Source organism: Lycorma delicatula, chromosome 3, assembly GCF_047948215.1.
Source record: "Lycorma delicatula isolate Av1 chromosome 3, ASM4794821v1, whole genome shotgun sequence".
NCBI classification, from domain to species: domain Eukaryota; kingdom Metazoa; phylum Arthropoda; class Insecta; order Hemiptera; family Fulgoridae; genus Lycorma; species Lycorma delicatula.
In genome coordinates, this window is record NC_134457.1 from 105,951,986 (window position 1) to 105,977,170 (window position 25,185).

General features: G+C 28.9%; 2 protein-coding genes across 3 annotated transcripts in view; both read left to right on the forward strand.

Annotated features, from left to right (window-relative positions):
* Window positions 1–6,921, forward strand: part of LOC142321845 (uncharacterized) — a 30,461-nt gene extending 23,540 nt beyond the window's left edge. Inside the window, exons 1-3 of one of the 2 annotated variants that reach the window (XM_075360300.1) lie at window positions 2,597–2,710; window positions 4,921–5,099; window positions 6,548–6,921. In XM_075360300.1, coding sequence (XP_075216415.1) covers window positions 4,921–5,099; window positions 6,548–6,845 — 477 coding nt within the window. In that variant the 5' untranslated portion in view covers window positions 2,597–2,710 and the 3' untranslated portion in view covers window positions 6,846–6,921. Of the gene's footprint in view, window positions 1–2,596; window positions 2,711–4,920; window positions 5,100–6,547 lie in introns of those variants that run through there. The other variant, XM_075360302.1, reaches the window with a different exon arrangement.
* Window positions 6,922–20,744: 13,823 nt separating this feature from the next.
* LOC142320949 (uncharacterized) lies at window positions 20,745–22,694 on the forward strand. The gene is made up of 3 exons (XM_075358935.1): window positions 20,745–20,877; window positions 21,346–21,524; window positions 22,322–22,694. The coding sequence occupies exons 2-3, from the start codon at window positions 21,346–21,348 to the stop codon at window positions 22,617–22,619; spliced, it is 477 nt and encodes a 158-aa protein (XP_075215050.1). The 5' UTR covers window positions 20,745–20,877; the 3' UTR covers window positions 22,620–22,694.
* The last annotated feature ends 2,491 nt before the right edge of the window (window positions 22,695–25,185 follow it).

Below are 25,185 nucleotides of genomic sequence, written 5' to 3' on the forward strand. Positions count from 1 at the left end.
TTTTTCATGTATAAATTGAAGATTAATCAAAATTGTAGAAGGTATTTTTAATAAAAATAAAAAAATTTGGTTTTTTTAAATTTAGTTACGAAGACTTATTTTATCAATAATTTCCACTTCTTTCGCCTTATAATTAAAATTTTGAACAATTTTCTTATTTTTAGAAGCATTTATTAAACACTTGAAAACGTTTTCACTACATTTTTTATGCCCAAGCATCACCGGAAATTATGTAAACATTTTTTAATATTAATTTACATAAAAACACCACCTGTAAAATAAAACGACAATAAAATCAGTTTGACTAGAATTTTTGTAAGGTTAAAACGATCGGGGATGGGACTATGTTATATTTGTTCTGTTTATAAGTTATTGAAAAATTTCAAGTCCCATCGAGATTCAAATTCATAACTTTGACGATGTTTGACAAAGACGGTGTAAATCTGTTGTTTATTTATTTATTTATTCATCCATTTTTATTGATAAAATTAGTTTTATTTATACATGTTGCAGATTTATTTTTACAATTCAAACAATAATATCCCTTACTTTATGCCGGTAGTATTACTAATAAACGGTTTACAGTTATCCGAAGCCACAGGTTAATCCACTGATACCGTATATCTTTAAAGAAATCTAACAGTCTTTTGTAAATTTGCTCAAATATAATCAATAAAAGTTACGTTGCTTTTACTAATTTGAATAATGGAAAATGATATATTCTAAATATTCTAAATCACCTGAAACCACATTTAATTATATATTGGCGGATGTATAACGAAAATTTTGATTAAACAAGTTTATTACAGTTTTTATATAAAATATTACATTTTACATCATTTTAGGACATATCGGAAGACATACGTAGTTCTCTTTTCTAATATTAAAGTAGAAATGTATCAGAAATTGTAGAGGTTCCCAAGTCTGATAAAAAAATAAAGATTTGAAAAAATTTTCAGTATCTGTGTTAGTTTCCTCTTTGACTGTAGTTACTATGCCGCGTGTTTAATTTCATGTAAATTTACAACTGATTGGATTTCCATCGACGGTTTAATCGAGTAAATGTTATTCGCTAATAATTTTCCGTCTCCAGAAATAATTAAATATTCTTAATTTTTATCAAGAAATGTAAAAACTCATTAACAAAAGCTTATAATGTGCAATAACATTCAATCTAAGAAAATGTTTACCGATTCCCCTCCTTCTTCAATTTTTAAAATCGTTTTTCAATTGGAAAGAAATATAACTTCAACAGAAATTCACCTCACGTAAAAATATAGAATGTATAACTGTGAATAAGTTATTTTCTAGTTCGTTTCTTAGGGCTGTTCATTGTTAATTTTAATTAACCGTAAAAATTTACAAACATTTTTTTTTGTTGATAAATTACTGAAAGTACTTTTCATTAATGTTTCGTAAACAGTTTTGTAGACCCATGCGAACACTTAGATTAATCGTGTTATATCTCAGGCAATGGAATTAAGGCATAATAACACTTTTTACAAAAAAAAGAAATAAAAAAGAGACGTTTCTAATTCTCTATTTTCTATTAAACTATGGGATTTTATTACATTGTTGAAATTTTTCTTTAAAAATCCCTAGTAAGTTCATTTTTAACCTAAAACAAATTCACGCCTAAGATTTACTCTCAAAAACAGTTTTAAACATACGCCCTATTACTTGGATAATATATATTTTCTTACTTCTCACCGATTTAAGCAATATTTTTTTTTAGATATCGACCATTTATAAAGTAAAACGATTAAAACATTATGTAGCTGTTTTAAAAAGGAATGGTTTTATAATTGGTATACCTATTATAAGGAAAACAATTGATAGACTGAAAAATTTTGCTCTAAAAAAAATCAAATTAAAAAAGAATTAATAGAGTAGGCCGTAGAAGGAATTGTTTGGCCGGATTTGTTAGACGGATGCTTTAGACTTTTGACTTACTGAAAATCAGTCACCAAAGAAGCTAAGTACATGGTTCAGTAATAGAGAAACAGTAAAAATTCGGCACGTTTTCATATTTCAGATGTTGAAAAGGAAGGCGTTAGCTGTGGACGATGTTTTACCGATATCTTTTACAGAAGTTTTCAAACAAATCGACAAATGGAGTATCTAATTACAATAGAGTGATGGTCTTGATATAATTCTTGCGAAGTAAGTTGGTTTTTTTGTTTTATTTCTATTGTTACGGTTCAGAAATTTCGTTGACTTTTTTATGAGAAAAGAAAATGGGAAATTTTTTTCACATTGTGGCAGTGAATTGAATGAATTTCAGGGGTGTATCTGGTTACAGGACGCTGTGTTTGTATGCGTCCATAAACGGCTTACCGGGTTATAGAAGAGCTATGAAAAACCAATAATAATTTTGAAGTTCATTTATTCAAGTGTTTCTATATTGTTTAATCCAATTGTAGATAAGTAGGGTACTCAACGTGTGATTTAAGTTTTTTTTGTTAATGAGATCATCACACATCAGTTGGTTGTTTCTTAGAATTTGTTTATTTCAATATAGAGATTTACGTAAAATAATACACTCATTTAATATAATTAAAGTAACTACGTAATTTTATTTTTCCAAAGATAAAATTAAACATTTATAAACCGGGCACTAAACAATTAAATTCACTTTACCACGGGAAACGAACGAGTAACTAATAATTATTTCTCCAAACAGTTTTCCAGATCTTAAAAAGACATTACGGTAAGATAAATTGTTTTTCATGTGATAGTAGCTTATAATTTTCCACTAAGTTAAGAATTAAAAGTAATTATTTTATTTTTTTTATTAAACATTTCGTTGCTCATGAACTAAAATGTGAATTATCTTTATTTTCTTGCAATCAAAAATGAATGATAGTTTTAATTTACAATAAAATAATAATTATTTTTTTCAAATTGTTTTGGTAGATAACTTTTACGAATGTAGAACTTGTAATAGATTTTATTACCGTGAATTAAAACTTAACTTGTCCTTATGCAAAAATCAAAAGACTAGAGGTAATTGCCGTAAGAAATCTGAAAATTGAGTAATAAAGAAAACAAAAATAATTTACATGAATTAATTTTATTTCATAAAAGACTAAGAAAAAATTCTTATAAATAAATTTTATTTCATGCTAAGGTTTAGATTCTAAGGAATGTTGTACATTTATGAAATTTCGAAAATTATATTCTATTTAACTAATATTCTAGTTAAAAAAAAATCAATAATAATACAGTCATTATTATTCTTTAACAAGGAAAATTCAGAAAACAGTTCAATATAATAAACTGTAAAATCATCTACGAACATAATTAGTAACATTTTTAAAACATAAATCAAATTTGAAACTTTTATTTAATATAAAACAGATAATTAAGATATACGCAATAAAGTTTTACATAATAATCACGTACACTAAGTTTCGGCCTGTTATAGAGTAGGACATTCTCTTCACTTCACTGTAAAATTTAAAAAATACTATGTAAAAATATAAGATTTCAATTTTAACACAATTTATTGATAACTGTTAGTAGTATCTAACTGATTGCTTAAACCGTAATAACATTTTCCGATCTCTCTAAAATAATCTAAACAAAATCAGTACCCAAATTAATCGTTTCGTTATCTGAAAAAAGAGTAAATTTCAACTTGCAATATTCAGTTTACATAACTATTTATAATACACATAGAATATAACTAGTATATAATATTGGAAATATATATATTCCTTTTAAATATAAAAGTTCATAAGATAACTGACGAAACATAACATCAATCTCCATAAAAGAATAAAATATCTTTGTAGATATTTTAAGATAAATTCTTAGAATTTTATCCAGACTTGTGACCGCTTACTGTTTTTATTTTAAGGCATTTACTTGAAAAAATCTTCATAGAAGTATTATAAAAAAAATAGTCCGATGGTGTACACTACGTGTAGTGGGTTTTTATAGGTCGGGATTTCTTAAGGGGGTTCACACCATCCAATCTTCCCAATGTTAAATTTGCTAAAATTCCGGTACACTTTTCTCAAAAACTACAATAGGTTAACATTATTTTATTGGTTTTTTTTATTTTATTACTTGTGCCTTTATGTATACAGCTACATAGTTACTTTTTGATATTTTTAAAACAAGAAATTTTTATGAAATTTTTTCCAAGCGTCTAAAAAATTAAACTTCTTTTAACAAGTTATAAATAGTTTGTAAATTTGGTAAAGGTCTTATAAGAAATTTGGCGTCATAGCTATTAATTTATTATAAATGTTAATTTTTTTATTTAATTCTTTCTAGGTGATGATTTTATTAGTGTTTTTTATTAGTGTTTTTTAGAGATTGTGCTCCATTTACTCATTTCATTTAAAACAAACTTAAACAGATATTTCTATTAAATATTTTCTTAAAAAACAAACTGAAAGTAGATAATTAATATATATATATATATATATATATATATATAATAGATAATTTAATTATCTAAAGAATAAAACATAGATTAAGAAATGTGATAAAGCAAACTGACAATACTTACTCCTTGACGCTATAGCCCGTGTAGTACCTTAGCCTCCTCAAGAAGCAATTAACCTCCTCCCTATCCTTCACTTTTCGTCTGCGTCCTGTAACGTTTAACCTCCACATCCTCAACCATCGACTCCATAGTCTCTCACTCAATCTGCGCCAGCCAGGGTTTCCTCTATAAACTTCCTTCATCACTGCCGTCACTCTCCGCTCCACGTGCCCCAGTTAACTGAACCTTCCCACTTTAATCTCACCAACAATATGTTGCCTGCCAAAAATTTCCTACATTTTTAAAACCAGTAAGTCAGAACTGTCTGAATAAAACAGAGCAGGAATCTCTTTCAAATTATACAATATATAACACCTTTTAAATATGGTATATAATATGCATAAATGCAATTTTTATTTCAGATGGAGTTCACCAAAGCGATGACAGCAAATATAATTCTTTTAATCGGATTTACCGTAATGATTCCTTTGGCATTCGGTGAATATAAATTTCACCCCAAATTCCTTCACCACCTTAGTAGAAATGGAAGTGTAAATGGTACACATGATCTTATTATTGGAAATCTAACCGGAGGAGATATGTAAGTACAGATGATATCAATTTTCAAATAAATTCTTCTATTAATATAAAAGTACAAGTATTTTTTTTAACAAGATTAAAAATGAGTTTTCAACCCATTAATCGTCGTCAATTAAACTAATAATACATTTTTTTAAACAATTAATATTTTTTTACAATTTATATGCTAACAAGTTATGTCATAGGCAAGGCAATCACCAGAAATATTACACGAATTTTTTTTAAATTTTATTTTAATTTATTTTTTAAGCCGTTACTATTATTCCGTATATCTATTTGGGCATTATATTTTTTTTTTGTGAACCATATTTTTTAGTTAAAAATATCATTGATTACTTTTTTACAGCTTATACGTGTTTTTCATACTTTTATTTGGATAACGACTTTTTATCTTGCAGTCACACACACTAAATATATAGCCAGTCATCTCTACATTTTATCCGGACTTTTCTAGATAGATTCCACGAAAGGCATAACATTTTTCATACACATAAAAAAAATTATCAGCCACTATTATTGATTATCAGCCTTTTGTTGGTAAGTAAATAAATACATTAACTTAATTTAATAGTTTTAGCAGCCGAATATGCTTAACGGTGAACACTTTTCATAATGTAAAAAATTTCGAACGGGAAGGGCGAGCGAAGCGATCCTTGACCTACTAAATATCTCCTGACCGCGACGGGAAACGCAATTATCGTTAATTATGACCGCAAGAAACCATATAGCATGGGAGAAGCCGCTAATGAGGAACGCTAGTATAAATATGTATATATATTTAATATTTTAAGAATAGTATATTATGATTATATATATTTTTATATTATGATGACCCTTTATATTAGGCCGATTGTTTGAAATTCATTCTTAGATCACTCAAAGTTTCGGGTCCTGAACTGATCAAACTGTTGTTCTGAAGAAATTATATACATACATTGAAATTATTTATATTGAAATATAATACATATATTACATACATTTTTATACATTGAAAGGGTTTTAATTTTTATTTATCATTATTATTCTCACAAGCATTCTTTAACGAACACAGCATGGATCCAAGGGGCAGAGCCCTCTGGCTAGACGGGAAGGACAAGCGAAGCGAGCCATGACCGGCTAAATATCCCCTGAACTCGACAGGAAACGCAAGTAAGCACATGGCCTAGGCGAAGCCATGACACAATTTTAGTGTATATATATATATATATATATATATATATATATATATATATATAGTGTGTGTGTGTGAAAGATAAAAAATGGTGTATCCAATTGAAAATATGAAAATCACGCATAACATAATGCTATAAAAAATAAATCAGTGCTTCTTTACATAAAAAAATATCGTTTACAAAAACAAAATATGTTATAAAAAAGTTTTTCCTTTATATAATGCTCAAAGACTTAAAACCGTATTAAAATTAATCATTTTTAACTTGTGTTTTCTAGATTACTATACCATAGTGGAATCGTTGCAGCTGGAAAAGCGAATGAAAGTTTTACTTATGATTTCCAATATCCGGCATACGGTTACAACAATTTAACAATTAGTTATTTAAAGGTCATCGATTTATTAGGAGAAGGTAAAAATGGATATCCGTCTTTGAAAGAAGGAGGAGTTGGATACAACTACACCGTCATCAGTTTTAAGTCAAACAGCAGTTATGGACTCAATTTTAATTTAACGATCTACGGAAACGTTAACCAGTTTAATAGAACGATGCTTCAACTTTATAAAAACCATTAACAACAAATAAGTCATAAAAAAATGCATCGATTAATACGACTAATTTCATGAATAAATTTTGATTAAATCTACAAAAGTGTTTTCATTTCACTTACACTATTTTCTTACTACAAACTACTTAATATGCTCTTCCCAATCGAACTGTAATAGACTTTCCATATTGCCAGACTTTCCATATTCCAGACTTTCATATTGCCTTTCACAGAAAGGGGTATATAATTTTTTGTATTTCATTCTGTTTGACAATGTGTTTTTTGTTTTTAAAATTTAAAAAAGAACTAATGTTCTGTATTTAAAAAATCTGATGTGGACAGTAGATGTCTTCCTTGTACGCCTATTAAATTAGATAAACACATTAATATTAAATAATATACATGGTTATTATCAACATAACAACCAATTATTCTACATGTCAAAAAGGGATTACACAACTAGATATTACAACAGTCCCAAATAATATTTTTTTTTAATATTCTACGGCTAATCGTTTTTGAAAATGTGTGAAAGATAAACAAGGTAGACTTTAGAAATACATTTTTTCTAATATACTAAGATGATGCTTAATATTTTTTTTTAAATTGTTTATCGTAAGCAAATTATTTCTTATTCTGAAAGAAAATAACTATAGTGATCTTTTTCTACAAAATGTTAAATCAGTATAAGGCACCTGAGATCAATATTAACGTAGCTAACAAGGGAAAGGCACAGGAATTCGGGACACCGATTTGAACCATTGCGTGTGTAAATAGTACACTACTTACGGGTACTGATCACAAAATACTAACATGCAATATTTAATTTTTCTCAAGAAAATGGCCCTAAAAATTTCCTTATCATTTTATATTAGTTTATATATTAATTCTGTTTCACGTCGATCAAGTAAATATGTGGTGTAAGAACGTGTCAGATCCGTAAACCATACACACATCAGTTCGAATCCCCGACTTCATATACAAAAATTTAATTTTTTTTTTTTTTAATTTAAATATATTGGTTTATCAATAATTATTATTCTATGTAAAATATTTAGTATTAAAATGAAAATTAAATAAAATTTTATTTCACTACTTACTTGATTTTTTTTCGTACTTTTTTTGTATTTTTATTGAATTATTATTTATTGTAAATTTGTTTTTACAATCATATATAAATAATTATTAATAAATCAATGTATTTAAATTAAAAAAAAAAAACAACATAATAACAAAAATATATGTATATGAAGTCGGATTCGAACCGAAATGCCTCTCCCTTGTAAGGTCCAAATATTTCATTAATTACAATTTTTTTTGGCTATAACACTAGAACCAATGAAAATAAGTACCACTTATCGTTAAAAAGCTCTCAATGAAGGCTTATTACTGCAGTTAAGAAAAATTCCAAAATCCAAATTTTTCAACATTGAAACCCCGCTTTAATTATAGGTCTAAGCATACGCATTTTTTGCCCAGTCGATTGCAATCAAAAGAGGAAGTGCACAACTAGGTGTTGCAACAGTCCTAAATACAAAATTTCAACATTCTACGGCTAATCGTTTTTGAGTTATGCGAGATACAGATGTATATCGTCACGTACGTATAGACGTCACGCCGAAACTAGTCAAAATGGATTCAGGGATGGTCAAAATGGATATTTCCGTTGAAATCTGAAAACCGAGATTTTTCTCGATTACAAAACTTCCTTTACTTCGTACAAGGAAATAAAAATAAGTAAAAATCATACATTTCCGTACTCATTAAACGAATAAGAAAATTATTCAACAATGAAAAATAAAAAATTATTAAGTTGATAATTTATAAAATAAAAATGTGATGTAATTTTGGCTTGATTCGGGTGATTTTCCAGTAAATATTGTCTGAAAACGACAAGAGATATCGTTAACGTATGAGCAGAAATCCGTAATATAATAGAAATTGATACTACATATTATTTATTACATGCTCGGTACAGTCACTTCGTCTTCGAAAAAGATAATTCGGCAACTGTTAAAAATAATTATGATTTTATGTACAACATACTCTAAATTTAATAAAAGTTATTCTTTTTTTTATTGCATCTCTTTTTTAGTATATTGAGTACTGCTTATCTTTCTTAGCTTCATTCTTTTATCACTTGTTAACTCGTTCTGGAACCACTCCATTCTTAGAAATACTCAAAATTTTGTACTCAAGTTAGAGTACAATAAGTGTTGACAATGAAGTAGTTCCGAAACGCGTCAAAAAGTGATAAAAGAATGAAGCTAAGAAAGGTAAACAATACTTAACATGAAACTGTAGTGGTCTTAGCAGAAAAGATAATAGTAATCATTATTATCTCAATAACAACAATCCTCTTTTTCGCTTATTAAAAATAACATTTATCGTAATGACTATTTCTGAAACAACACAATAAAAATAATTAAACTAAGTAGAAAAATAAGTAAAAATATCTACATAATCAAAATATAATAGTATCGTTTCTAAAATCAACTGTTAAAATTTAAAAGTTTAATTGTATTCTATAATTATCAGAAATTGACTTCTTTCATAACTTTTTTCCCCAAAATCTATAAAAACAACTTTATTCTCTCTAAACTTCCCTAATGTTCATCCTAAGTTTGTTTGTTAACATTAACAAGTTAACAATAAGGATTTCTTAACTAGGGAGATGATGCAGTTAACATGATATGTAACATTTTTGTATCTAGACGCCGAATTAAACCATGATTTTTATTTAAATTAAGAAAATGCTGATTTTGTTTGAGAAACTTTATTACTTATAAAATAAAAGAAATAAAGATAAAATAAAATTAAAAAATACTTTATATCTTAAATGAGGTAAATAATTTTTTCACAATTTTTGAAAAATAAAGCAAAATCGGTAACTGAAATAAAAAAAAAATTATAAAACAAGCGAAACCTGTCGTTTCAAAAATAATAACGCTGTTAAAAATATGTAAAAGTAATAAAGTTGTTTGTTCTCTTTCCTAGTCTTCTATATATATATAAATGTTAAGTTCGTTTGTGTACGGCTTCAAAAACTCAAAATGTTCTGCAGCGATTGAGCTCAAATTTTAGCACGATATATAACCCGCATCAAAGATTGTTTTCATCTATTTTTAATAAATCTATCTATCTATTTTTAATTTGTACATTTTTAATTTGGAAATGTAAACAAAGGAAAACCAATCAGATCAATGCAAGATGGCCGCTGTCAAACACAACGACCAAATTTCTTTTAATTATATTTAACAGCTAAAACATCTGTATTTTATTTTTTTTTTTAAACACGATAAAAAAAATTTTAGCACGATATATAACCCGCATCAAAGATTGTTTTCATCTATTTTTAATAAATCTATCTATCTATTTTTAATTTGTACAGCTTTTTAATAAATAAGAGGCTAATAAATCAGATGGAAATGTAAACAAAGGAAAACCAATCAGATCAATGCAAGATGGCCGCTGTCGAACACAAACCAATCACAAAGAGCCCGTATGGCCATTGCCAATGTAAACAAAGTCACAACTGATTAAGTAACAAATTTCTTTGAATTATATTTAACAGCTAAAACATCTGTATTTTAAGAAAAAAAAAACGTTCGTTTGTGTACGCTTCAAAAACTCAAAATGTTCTGCACCGATTGAGCTCAAATTTTGCACATATATAACCCGCATCAAAGATTGTTTTTATGTATTTTTCGCATCAGTCACATACCTGCGACCGCGAGTAAACAGTTTTTTTAACGGTCAGCTGTGTACCAGCGACCGCGCCATCTGCCGGAAGCGAGGGGAACACTCACCATACTAGCTAATGACAACCGCAGTCACATGTGAAACAATACCTGTTCCCAATTACACTGTTTATTAACAAAAAAAAAAACGTATCCACTTGCATCTGATTCAGATTATTATACAATCTGAATTAAATATTCACTTTAATCGAGGTACTTTTGTGTGATCGTGTCGTGATTGAGCTGCGCCTTTCACCAAGCTCTGAATTTATTAGAAAACAACCAACAGTGGGATACATGTATTAATGACGCGTGCAACACTGCACATCCAAATCAAATTCGCTCATTATTCGCAATTATATTGACCGCTTGCTTCCCTTCATCTCCCACAGAGTTATGGGAAAGATATCGATTGCATATGGCTGAGGATATTTTGCATAGAGTACGCCTAGAAAATACCAATTTGACCATGGAAGTTACAGAAGGCATTTACAACGAAGCATTGATAAATATTGAAGACAAGTGCTTAGCTATTGCAAATAAAGTTCTTAGTCAATTGGGAATGCCAGCCCCCACCCGAGCTGCGATTGCTTCATTTGATCTGGATTTACGCCGTGAACAGAGTTACAACATTGGTGATCATCAGTCATATGTCAAATAAAACATTCCCAAATTAACGCGTGAACAGAAAGGCATTTATGATCGCATAATGCAAGATGGGGGGGGGGGGGCCTTCTTCTTGGATGCACCAGGAGAAACTGGGAAAACATTCCTCATTAGATTTATTCTAGCAACGGTTCGATCAAAAAATGACAATTATCCTGTTGCGGAATATTAATCAGCCAAAACTCTGCAACGGCACGCGACTTGCAGTTAAGAAATTGATGAATAACGTAGTGGAAGCAACGATTTTAACGGGGCCTTTCAAAGGTGAAGATGTCCTCATTCCTCGAATATCCATAATCCCGACCGATACACCATTTTAATTTAAAAGATTGCAATTCCCAATTCGATTGGCATTTGCAATCACAATCAATAAAGCTTAAGGTCAATCTTTAGAATTGTGTGGTTTAGATTTAGATGCGGATTGCTACTCACATGGGCAACTGTATGTTGCGTGTTCCCGAGTCGGCAAACCAGATAGCCTTTATATCTACGCAGACAGTGGAAAAACAAAAAATATTGTATATCCACAAGTATTGCAAAATTAAACTTCTATGAAACGTATGCTTTGTTTTGTTTCTCATTTCTTATCCATGCAACCACAATATGCCACAGCGAAGCGTGGCGGGTAGAGCTAGTTTTTTATAAACAAAAATTGTTATTTCACAAAAAAAACGATAATTACTTAAAGGAACTGCAGTCCTAAAATACATTCGCAAATGTTATTATTGAAAATAAAACAAATCATTAATAATTTTATAAGTGGGAATAAGTAGTTAAAAATAAGCTTAATCAAGGTTAACAAGAATCAAAACTACTTCTACTTTTTATCAATGTAGAGAGGAGTACAACTACCCATGTCGTATCTTATCACTACGTTTCTGTTGCTGGTGGTGAAAATAGCAGTTTCAATCCGAACCGTTATCATAAACCTATATCAATTAGAAGTGAACGATTCAGTTGGGTATCATCGATTATTTGATAAAATTATGGTTGATTTAAATACTAGTGTTACCTTATAATTCTATAATTATCTTATAATATTAATGGGTAATATATATTATATTATACGCAGTATTTGTATAATTATAGGAAACCATGTTGGGTATATTTATACTGATCAACATACAAAGGTAGATTATTTTATAGCGAAAACTTAGGAGTTTTTCGAATGAAAATTAACGCACGGATTAAGAAAATGTATATAATTTAATTACTTGAAACGTAGTACTAACTATTAATTTTCTTCTTTAAACAAGGAAATATGTGAAAAATAAACATTCAATCAAATCCTACAGGGAAAAATACCTTTAATTTTATCTTTGGTGAGAGATCACATATTTGCAATCTTGATGGAAATGTTTTTAAACAAAACATTAACGGCTTCAGAATTTTAGTTTTAAATATTAGTTTAATCCTGAGTTATTATAAAGCATAGGATTTTCAAATTTATTATAAATTATATTCTTCAAATTGCTATTGGTCCCAAATATTCGGTTGCAGTTATAAAAATCCAACCGGTTAACGTTTTGCATGCAAATAGTACTTTTGTACTATCTGATTAAGATAAAAAACTTTAGGTGAAGGTTTTTTACAAATTTTAATAAAAATTAGGATAAAGAAAGAGGAAAAGAATTTTACCCAAAAACTCTAATTTGTTTTTATAAATGTAATAGTCTTTGAGAAAAATATAACTGTATCTAAGATATTTTTACATCGAATGGTAAAATAGACAACAGAAAAATTCAAAATTTTATAAGCAATTTATTGTACTTATTAAAAATAGTCTACTAAAAAGAAAAGATGGTCATTCAAAAGTGAGAGAGAGAGTTTGGCTTTCAATTTTCTATGTACCAGTTTTGATTTTTGCTTTGCCCGTAACCTTTTTTGATTTTTCATAAATAAGTTGACAATAAATGTCTTAGATAAAGATTCCTTTGATATAATTGTCTCTATTTACTAAAAAAAAAAAACAATATTCTAATTCATATGAAATCGAATTTTAATTAAAAATGTCAGCTATATTTAAAGGTTGAATAATTTAATATTAAAGAAATGCGTAACAGTTAATGACAGCTAAAAAAAAATTGAAGACTCTTCGTAAAATTTAATATGAGTTTGATAAATATTTCACAAGAATGGATGTAACTTTTTGATTATGGAAATAAAATCTCTCATTTCTGCTATTGCAGCAATGAGTGCTGGAAAGAAGAAAGATAGTTTCGGTGGAAAGACCGACAGTGGTGTACCAAAAACCACCACAGTTAGTATACCACCAAATAAAACTCCTGCTGTACCAACAAGGCAGCAAATAAATAAGATCCCGCTGAAGGGATCGACAAAAAAATCAACGCCTGTTACGGTATCTCCAGTCCCCCAGGCATCCAAACCCCACCTCCATCTCGAGGTCTCTTTGAGGATATGGAGGCGGATTAAGTGCCAGAAAAAGCTAAGCACTTCCTGAAAGTCTTAAACACAAAAAAGAAAAACCGGATACTGTTCGACAAATAATCTACACGTAGTTGTATATAAGAGGAAAGGGGTATGTATATATGCCTATAAATATTATGCATTGGAATGTTTACGGTCCCTGTTCTCGCCGTGAGGATATTGAAATCCTACTTAAGGAAGAAAATCCTTTAATACTGCGTCTGCAGGAGACTCAGCTCCATCCCCAGGATGATGTGTCCTTTCACAGATACGTATGCGAAAGATGCGACTATCAAACTGAGGACAAAGGACGAGAAGGTGTGGCGGTTTTCCTAAAGGAACTAATGTTAAGCCACGCGGATACCACTCCACACAAACATCCCTGCAGTCTCAGTGAGAATAATGGCACCATTTAAAGTGAATATCTGCAACTTATACCTACCCCCTAATTTTGATATCAGTGAGGATGATCTGTCCAATCTGAATTCCTAGATTCCTGTACCCTACCTAATAACTGGCGATTTCAACCAACCAACATTCTTCGGACTCATCATCATGTTTTCTTCTCGAGGAAGGATAGGCGATCAATTGAAGCAGAACTTAGATCTCTGCTAATTGAATGATGGATAGTGCACGTTTGTATCATCTTCATCATGTATATCTTCGTGCATCGGTCTGTCGTTGTGTTCAGCATCATTATTCCCTTGTCTTCATCTGCACGTTTCATAAAACCTTTTTGGAAGCGATCACACACCGATTTTTATCTCGGTCGGTGATAGTGATTTGCCTCAGAGCAGTTTCGCAGATGGGTGGTTGGGAAGGAAGATTGGATAGGGTACAAAGATTCATTTAGCCAATACAAGGAAAGTAGTGACGCGATCCACTAACTTTCCGTGTTTGCATACCTGATAGTCGATGGTGCAATTGAATATATTCCCTTAACATCTGGAATGCCTAGACAGCCTTCTGCTGCTTGGTGGAACGATGAATGCAGCAGGGCATTGAGGGATCGTTGCAGGACGTTGTGTAATTTCAATCATAGGCTAACGATGGAAGTGTTCTGTGCCCACTGCAATGTGAGGGCTGTATACCGTAGAGTGTTTCGGTGTGCTAAGCGGAAATCATGGCTAAACTATATCGACACCATTTCCTGGACAACTCCGTCGTCACTGGTTGTTTGGAGAAAGGTGCGGGCCATATGTGGATCAGGACAATCACTACCGCCGATTGGACTAGTAACCAATGACGTCCTCATTACATGCTCATTACAAATGCTCGTTATAGAACATTTCGTCTCCAAAAAAGATAATTTGGCAGCTGTTTTCTAATAATCATTATTTTATATAAAACATCATATCCTTGTCTTAATAATAGTTATAATTTTTACTTTCCTGGGATCATAGCTCTAGAGAGTTATGCTGCATAGAAAAGTATGCTATCAGTAAAAAAATGGTGTTTTGATTTTCTTTTCATTTCTCAACATAAAAATAAAACATTTCTCAACTCCAAATAAAACATAAAAAAGTGGGGATAATGTTCGTTCGTCATATTCTGGCGTATTTGAATCTTAATAACCTTTGTCAGGATAAATTGATTTTGATGAAATTTGGCACGGAGACTCTTGTATACGGGTAATATGTTGTTGATAAAGGTTTGGGAGTCAATATCTCCAGGTGATGGGTAGTTTGGAGGCCAATTTTGTCAAATTTTTGTAAACCCACTTTATAATAAGCTGAGTACATGCGTGCATTCTTATTCTACCCTTTTAAAAATAACTTTCCCAAAATCCCTCTTCCCCAAAAATCTAAAAAGCTATTTATTGCATATTTTTAACAGAATTTTTTTTATGCTTCCTACGCATAGTAGTAATGCAAGCGCCCAAAAAAAAAACTTTGGGGTCAATGTTCGGAGTGGGGAGTTGATAAAAGTTTAAAAATATAGATTTTTTGAATCTTTAATATTTTTTTTTGGTTTTTCTATTTATAAATGTTTAATAATAAACTTTAAGTCAAATAATAGATAACAATACTGTTTTTTTTTTTATAAAATTTAATAGTTTGTCAAAAACTATAGATATACACATTTACCAGTTATAGTGGATAGATTCGAGTTTATGAAATTTATATTTCACCATAGTAAAAAGAAAATTTAACAAGTTAAAAGTAATTAATAAAATTGTGCTGAAATCTAAATTTCTCTTCCAGAAAAAACAGTACTACAAAAAAAATTTCAGTTTTTTATTCGGGGAAGTTCAGAAAATACATAAAATGTTGTACGTATCTCCTAAGGTTTTCTGAATTATGAATAAATATTGTTTCCTTTTAGTTTTAAAAAAATTGCAACTACTTCGATCAAAAACGCTTTTAGAATTTTATTGATGGCTTCCGTTATATGAATTTTAAAAAGATTTGCTACTTAGTTTGTTGGCTGGTTATTCATAAAAAAAACGAAAATTGCAAGTTATGTACTGACGTTAATTCAGTACAAAAACTAAATATCATTCAATACACTTCAAACTGTCACAACACACTTGTTTAACATGAAATATAAGATAAATAACGTAAATATACTGAAAAAATATTTAAAAATAGAATAATCGTTGCAAATTTTGATTTTTTAATTACAGTGTAAGGTAATTAAGTAATTACTACGTAAGTATATGAGGTCACATAATTTCAAGTATGTTAATATGTAATATAAGTATGTTATACATAACTACATATAAGTACATAATATACGAGTATAAGTATGTTAACATACCAAGTATTTTTTTGTTTTTTTTTTTAATCATATAAATAATTAATAAAATATTCTGAAGGAAAGATTATTAAAAAAAGTAATCAATAAAGTTGTATGCTTTGTTCATATAAATGAGATAATAAATTTATGTTATATCAACCTCCACAAGGTTTAGAACCATAGAGGAATGCAATTTTAACTCAAGAAAAATTATAAAATATTTTTATCAAAACATTAAGAAAGTTTTTTCCAAAATCTATGTTAATAAAACTTGTTAAGAATATAAAAATTAGACTTAAAGACGATTTGAAAGAGTCCTTTTATAAATAAGAATAATTTTATCATAAATAAAGAAATAGTTTAAGCCTAAATATATTACAAATACAGTATTTATTTATGTAAAGGTTATTGGTATGTATTTTTAGTTAATCAAAAATAATCATTGAAAATGCGATTGTAAATTTTTAATATCATAAGAAAATATTTTATTTAAAACACTCCTGGCCTTTAAAATTGGAATTGAGAAATATAAATTATTTGAGCTTATCTGAAATTATTTGGAGTGGGCATCATCATCATCATCATCATCATCATCATCATCATCATCATCATCATCATCATCATCATCATCATCATCATCATCATCATCATCATCATCATCATCATCATCATCATCATCATCATCATCATCATCATCATCATCATCATCATCATCATCATCATCATCATCATCATCATCATCATCATCATCATCATCATCATCATCATCATCATCATCATCATCATCATCATCATCATCATCATCATCATCATCATCATCATCATCATCATCATCATCATCATCATCATCATCATCATCATCATCATCATCATCATCATCATCATCATCATCATCATCATCATCATCATCATCATCATCATCATCATCATCATCATCATCATCATCATCATCATCATCATCATCATCATCATCATCATCATCATCATCATCATCATCATCATCATCATCATCATCATCATCATCATCATCATCATCATCATCATCATCATCATCATCATCATCATCATCATCATCATCATCATCATCATCATCATCATCATCATCATCATCATCATCATCATCATCATCATCATCATCATCATCATCATCATCATCATCATCATCATCATCATCATCATCATCATCATCATCATCATCATCATCATCATCATCATCATCATCATCATCATCATCATCATCATCATCATCATCATCATCATCATCATCATCATCATCATCATCATCATCATCATCATCATCATCATCATCATCATCATCATCATCATCATCATCATCATCATCATCATCATCATCATCATCATCATCATCATCATCATCATCATCATCATCATCATCATCATCATCATCATCATCATCATCATCATCATCATCATCATCATCATCATCATCATCATCATCATCATCATCATCATCATCATCATCATCATCATCATCATCATCATCATCATCATCATCATCATCATCATCATCATCATCATCATCATCATCATCATCATCATCATCATCATCATCATCATCATCATCATCATCATCATCATCATCATCATCATCATCATCATCATCATCATCATCATCATCATCATCATCATCATCATCATCATCATCATCATCATCATCATCATCATCATCATCATCATCATCATCATCATCATCATCATCATCATCATCATCATCATCATCATCATCATCATCATCATCATCATCATCATCATCATCATCATCATCATCATCATCATCATCATCATCATCATCATCATCATCATCATCATCATCATCATCATCATCATCATCATCATCATCATCATCATCATCATCATCATCATCATCATCATCATCATCATCATCATCATCATCATCATCATCATCATCATCATCATCATCATCATCATCATCATCATCATCATCATCATCATCATCATCATCATCATCATCATCATCATCATCATCATCATCATCATCATCATCATCATCATCATCATCATCATCATCATCATCATCATCATCATCATCATCATCATCATCATCATCATCATCATCATCATCATCATCATCATCATCATCATCATCATCATCATCATCATCATCATCATCATCATCATCATCATCATCATCATCATCATTGCACAATCCACAACTTTGCCGATGTTTGACAAAGAAGCTGTAAATTTGTTGTTTATTTATTTATTTATTTATTCATTTTTATTGATAAAGTTAGTTTTATTTATACATGTTGCAGTTGTATTTTTACAATTCAAACAATAATATTCCTTACATTTTGCCGGTAGTAATATTAATAAACGGTTTACAGTTATCCGAACCCACAGGTTAATCCACTGATACCGTATATCTTTAAAGAAATCTAACAGTCTTTTGTAAATTTGCTCAAATATAATCAATAAAAGTTACGTTGCTTTTACTAATTTGAATAATGGAAAATGATATATTCTAAATCACCTGAAACCACATTTAATTATATATTGGCGGATGTATAACGAAAATTTTGATTAAACAAGTTTATTACAGTTTTTATATAAAATATTACATTTTACATCATTTTAGGACATATCGGAAGACATACGTAGTTCTCTTTTCTAATATTAAAGTAGAAATGTATCAGAAATTGTAGAGGTTCCCAAGTCTGATAAAAAAATAAAGATTTGAAAAAATTTTCAGTATCTGTGTTAGTTTCCTCTTTGACTGTAGTTACTATGCCGCGTGTTTAATTTCATGTAAATTTACAACTGATTGGATTTCCATCGACGGTTTAATCGAGTAAATGTTATTCGCTAATAATTTTCCGTCTCCAGAAATAATTAAATATTCTTAATTTTTATCAAGAAATGTAAAAACTCATTAACAAAAGCTTATAATGTGCAATAACATTCAATCTAAGAAAATGTTTACCGATTCCCCTCCTTCTTCAATTTTTAAAATCGTTTTTCAATTGGAAAGAAATATAACTTCAACAGAAATTCACCTCACGTAAAAATATAGAATGTATAACTGTGAATAAGTTATTTTCTAGTTCGTTTCTTAGGGCTATTCATTGTTAATTTTAATTAACCGTAAAAATTTACAAACATTTTTTTTTGTTGATAAATTACTGAAAGTACTTTTCATTAATGTTTCGTAAACAGTTTTGTAGACCCATGCGAACACTTAGATTAATCGTGTTATATCTCAGGCAATGGAATTAAGGCATAATAACACTTTTTACAAAAAAAAGAAATAAAAAAGAGACGTTTCTAATTCTCTATTTTCTATTAAACTATGGGATTTTATTACATTGTTGAAATTTTTCTTTAAAAATCCCTAGTAAGTTCATTTTTAACCTAAAACAAATTCACGCCTAAGATTTACTCTCAAAAACAGTTTTAAACATACGCCCTATTACTTGGATAATATATATTTTCTTACTTCTCACCGATTTAAGCAATATTTTTTTTTTCTGATATCGACCATTTATAAAGTAAAACGATTAAAACATTATGTAGCTGTTTTAAAAAGGAATGGTTTTATAATTGGTATACCTATTATAAGGAAAACAATTGATAGACTGAAAAATTTTGCTCTAAAAAAAATCAAATTAAAAAAGAATTAATAGAGTAGGCCGTAGAAGGAATTGTTTGGCCGGATTTGTTAGACGGATGCTTTAGACTTTTGACTTACTGAAAATCAGTCACCAAAGAAGCTAAGTACATGGTTCAGTAATAGAGAAACAGTAAAAATTCGGCACGTTTTCATATTTCAGATGTTGAAAAGGAAGGCGTTAGCTGTGAACATGTTGTTTAACCGATATCTTTTACAGAAGTTTTCAAACAAATCGACAAATGGAGTATCTAATTACAATAGAGTGATGGTCTTGATATAATTCTTGCAAAGTAAGTTGGTTTTTTGTTTTATTTCTATTGTTACGGTTCAGAAATTTCGTTGACTTTTTTATGAGAAAAGAAAATGGGAAATTTTTTTCCCATTGTGGCAGTGAATTGAATGAATTTCAGGGGTGTATCTGGTTACAGGACGCTGTGTTTGTATGCGTCCATAAACGGCTTACCGGGTTATAGAAGAGCTATGAAAAACCAATAATAATTTTGAAGTTCATTTATTCAAGTGTTTCTATATTGTTTAATCCAATTGTAGATAAGTAGGGTACTCAACGTGTGATTTAAGTTTTTTTTGTTAATGAGATCATCACACATCAGTTGGTTGTTTCTTAGAATTTGTTTATTTCAATATAGAGATTTACGTAAAATAATACACTCATTTAATATAATTAAAGTAACTACGTAATTTTATTTTTCCAAAGATAAAATTAAACATTTATAAACCGGGCACTAATTAATTAAATTCACTTTACCACGGGAAACGAACGAGTAACTAATAATTATTTCTCCAAACAGTTTTCCAGATCTTAAAAAGACATTACGGTAAGATAAATTGTTTTTCATGTGATAGTAGCTTATAAATTTCTACTAAGTTAAGAATTAAAAGTAATTATCATTTTATTCTTTTATTAAACATTTCGTTGCACATAAACTAAAAGATGAATTATCTTTAATTTTCTGCAATAAAAAATTAATGATAGTTTTAATTTACAATAAAACAATATATATTTTTTTTTTTAAATTGTTTTGGTAGATAACTTTTACGAATGTAGAAATTGTAATAGATTTTATTACCAAGAATTAAAAATTAACTTCTCCTTATGCAAAAAAAAATTTCTTACTGATTTTTGGTTTAGTTTAACGTTGCTAAATGCATTATAAATAAAACTGTTTTAAAATCGGTTGGACATACCTGTGTAAATAAAATGGAAAAAATATACATATAAAGAAAAAAAAAATGTAATACACTTTAAGTATTGTATAAATGGGTAATTGCAATTTTTATTTCAGATGGAGTTCACCAAAGCGATGACAGCAAACATAATACTTTTAATCGGATTTGCGGTAATGATTCCTTTGGCATTCGGTGAATATAAATTTCATCCCAAATTCCATCACCAACTCAGAGGAAATGGAAGCATAAATGGTACACATGATCTTTTTATCGGAAATCTAACCGGAGGAGATGTGTAAGTACAGGTGTTATCAATTTAGAAATTTTTTAAACCCTATAATATAAAAAAAAGTTAAGTATTCTTTTTAGATGTAATTAGAAATGCGTTTTAGATGCATGAGTCGTCTCATCAGTTAAACTAATAATAAAACAATTGAAAACAATTTTAAAAAAATTTTAAAAAAATTTTATATAACTTACTTTTCTAACAAAAGTTTTTATTACAGACACGTCATTCATCAGAAATATTCCACTAAGATTTAAAAAGTTTGTTTTAATTGTTTTTTTAAGCAGTTACTACTACTCCTTCAATCTCTATGGAGGAGTTGTAATGTCTCTTCATTTCATTTGAACTTTCCTGGATTCATTCCGTATAAAGCATGGCATTTTTCAGGCTTTTAAATTTCATTATCATACATCAGGAACTTTATTATGCATCAGACTGTTGGTTTCTGTACAAATAAATATTTTATCTAACATTATTTATTATATTAACTGATAGGGACGCATAAAATTAACTTTTCGTGTTGTATTAAGTTTCTTGTATAATTTTAAAGATAGATAATTACAAACATAAATAAATATGTTTATAATTTGTGTGTGTGTGCGTGTGTGTGTGTGTGTGTGTGTGTGTGTGTGTAAAACATACTGAATCCAAATAAAAAATGTGAAAGACATCTATAACGCTATAAAAAAGAAATCAATGACTTTTTAATGAAATATATTTTATAGAAAAATTACTTTTTATGAACAATAACACTAATAGAATTAAAACCATATCAGAATTAATTATTTTTAACTTGTGTTTTCTAGATTACTATACCATAGTGGAATTGCTGCAGCTGGAAAAGGGAATGAAAGTTTTACTTATGATTTCCAATATCCGGCATACGGTTACAACAATTTAACAATTAGTTATTTAAAGGTCATCGATTTATTAGGAGAAGGTAAAAATGGATATCCGTCTTTGAAGGAAGGAGGAGTTGGATACAACTACACAGTCATCAGTTTTAAGTCAAACAGCAGTTATGGACTCAATTTTAATTTAACAATCTACGGAAATGTTAACCAGTTTAATAGAACGGTTCATCAAATTATTACAAAACATTAACAACAAACAAGTGAAGTAAAAATGTATCGATAAATAAAAATAATTTTATGAATAAATTTTGATGATATATACAAACATGTTTTCATTTCACTTATATTATTTTCTTACTAGAAACTACTTAATCCCTTTTTCCCAGTAGAACTGTAATAATGTCCAGATTATCATATTGCCTCAGTAAAGTCATATACTTCAATATAGGTAGCACATATAATACATGGTTCCCCAAAGAAGGGTATATAATTTTTTGCATTTCATTCTAATAATTTTTTTTTTTTAAATCTATAAAACAACTAATGTTTTCTATTTAAAAGAATAAGTAAAATTCATACTCTTTTTACTCATTAAATGAATAAGAAAATATATGCAACAATTAAAAAAAAAATTAAGTTTAAAATTTATAAAATAAATATATTATTTAGTATTTTGGCTTGGTTCGGGTGATTTTCTAGTAAATATCGTCCAAAAATGATAAGAAACATCATTAACTTATGAACAGCAGTTCATAATTGTTTATAATAATAAAAATGATCAAGTTGTTGATAATAAACTAATAATGTTAATCCAAGATGTTTTAAAAGCATATAACTTCCAACAAACATGTTTGTTTTCAAAGTTCCCCAAGAAAATTTGAACTCCCATTTCCATTAACATGAAAACGTTGTGTTCTCTGGGCACTTCTACGTTAAAGAGCTTGTGAATGATGATATTCAAAGTTACTAAATATCGATTTTTGCAATCCTTGAATCCATTTTGACTAGTTTCGATGTGATGTCTGTATGAAAATATGTACATACCTCAAAAAGGATTAGATGTAGGATGTTGAAATTTAAGATTTAGGACTGTTGTAACAGCTAGTTGAACACCTCCCTTTTTGATTGTAAAATCCAAAAATATTTGGATTTTTTATTTTATATTTACTGCAGTAATAAGCCCTCATTGAGAGTTTTTTAACGATATATCATAAGTGGTACTTATTTTCATTGGTTCCAGAGTTATAGACAAATGAAATTATAATTAATGAAATATTTGGATCTTACAAGGGGAGGCACTTGGTTAGAATCTAACTCGATCTACTTTTTTTTAACTTTCTTTCTAATTTAAATATATTGATTTATTAATAATTATTAACATGTGATTGTAAAAAAAATTACAATAAATAATTATATTTAAATAACAATAAAAAAAAGAATATCAGACGTTTTTAAAGAAATAAAATTTTATGTACTTTACATTTTTAAAAAAATGTGTAAACGTAATTTAAACAGGGTCAATATTTACAAGGAATTCATGTGATGTCCACAGCAGATTTATTTGAAAAGTTAAGTAAATGTAAAAATCCATTTTATTTGATAAATATAAATTTTATATCCTCTATTATTAGGAATTTCTTTTATATTACAATTAAACTTACCATAAATTATTTAAATCAAGAAATATGCTAAATAAAAGTTTTTTTTTACTTCATTGTAAAATAACCTTTAAACTTCATATTTAAATGGAGACAATATGAGCTATAAAATATCTGTTTTGTGCAATAAGCAAGTCAATTTTATAGATATTAAAAAAAAAATCTATCTTACTATTTTATTATTTAATCCTGAATGAGATATTACATTCTTCACTGTTCAGACAGTGATGACAATATATAAAAAATCTATCTTAATAAGGTATACTACCTAAGGTATAGATAGCTTTTTTTTTGTCTTCAGTCATTTGACTGGTTTGATGCAGCTCTCCAAGATTCCCTATCTAGTGCTAGTCGTTTCATTTCAGTATACCCTCTACATCCTACATCCCCAACAATTTGTTTTACATACTCCAAACGTGGCCTGCCTACACAATTTTTCCCTTCTACCTGTCCTTCCAATATTAAAGCGACTATTCCAGGATGCCTTAGTATGTGGCTTATAAGTCTGTCTCTCCTTTTAACTATATTTTTCCAAAAGCTTCTTTCTTCATCTATTTGCCGCAATACCTCTTCATTTGTCACTTTATCCACCCATCTGATTTTTAATATTCTCCTATAGCACCACATTTCAAAAGCTTCTAATCTTTTCTTCTCAGATACTCCGATTGTCCAAGTTTCACTTCCATATAAAGCGACACTCCAAACATACACTTTCAGAAATCTTTTCCTGACATTTAAATTAATTTTTGATGTAAACAAATTATATTTCTTACTGAAGACTCGTTTAGCTTGTGCTATTCGGCATTTTATATCGCTCCTGCTTCGTCCATCTATAGTAATTTTACTTCCCAAATAACAAAATTCTTCTACCTCCATAATCTTTTCTCCTCCTATTTTCACATTCAGTGGTCCATCTTTGTTATTTCTACTACATTTCATTACTTTTGTTTTGTTCTTGTTTATTTTCATGCGATAGTTCTTGCGCAGGACTTCATCTATGCCGTTCTTATGTTCTTCAATTGTTATTGTTGCTGTTTGGTTCCTGTACATGTTAGCAATTGTTCTTCTATCTCTGTATTTGAACCCTAATTTTTTTTAAAATGCTGAACATTTTATTCCAGTTTACGTTATCGAAAGCATTTTCTAGGTCTATAAACG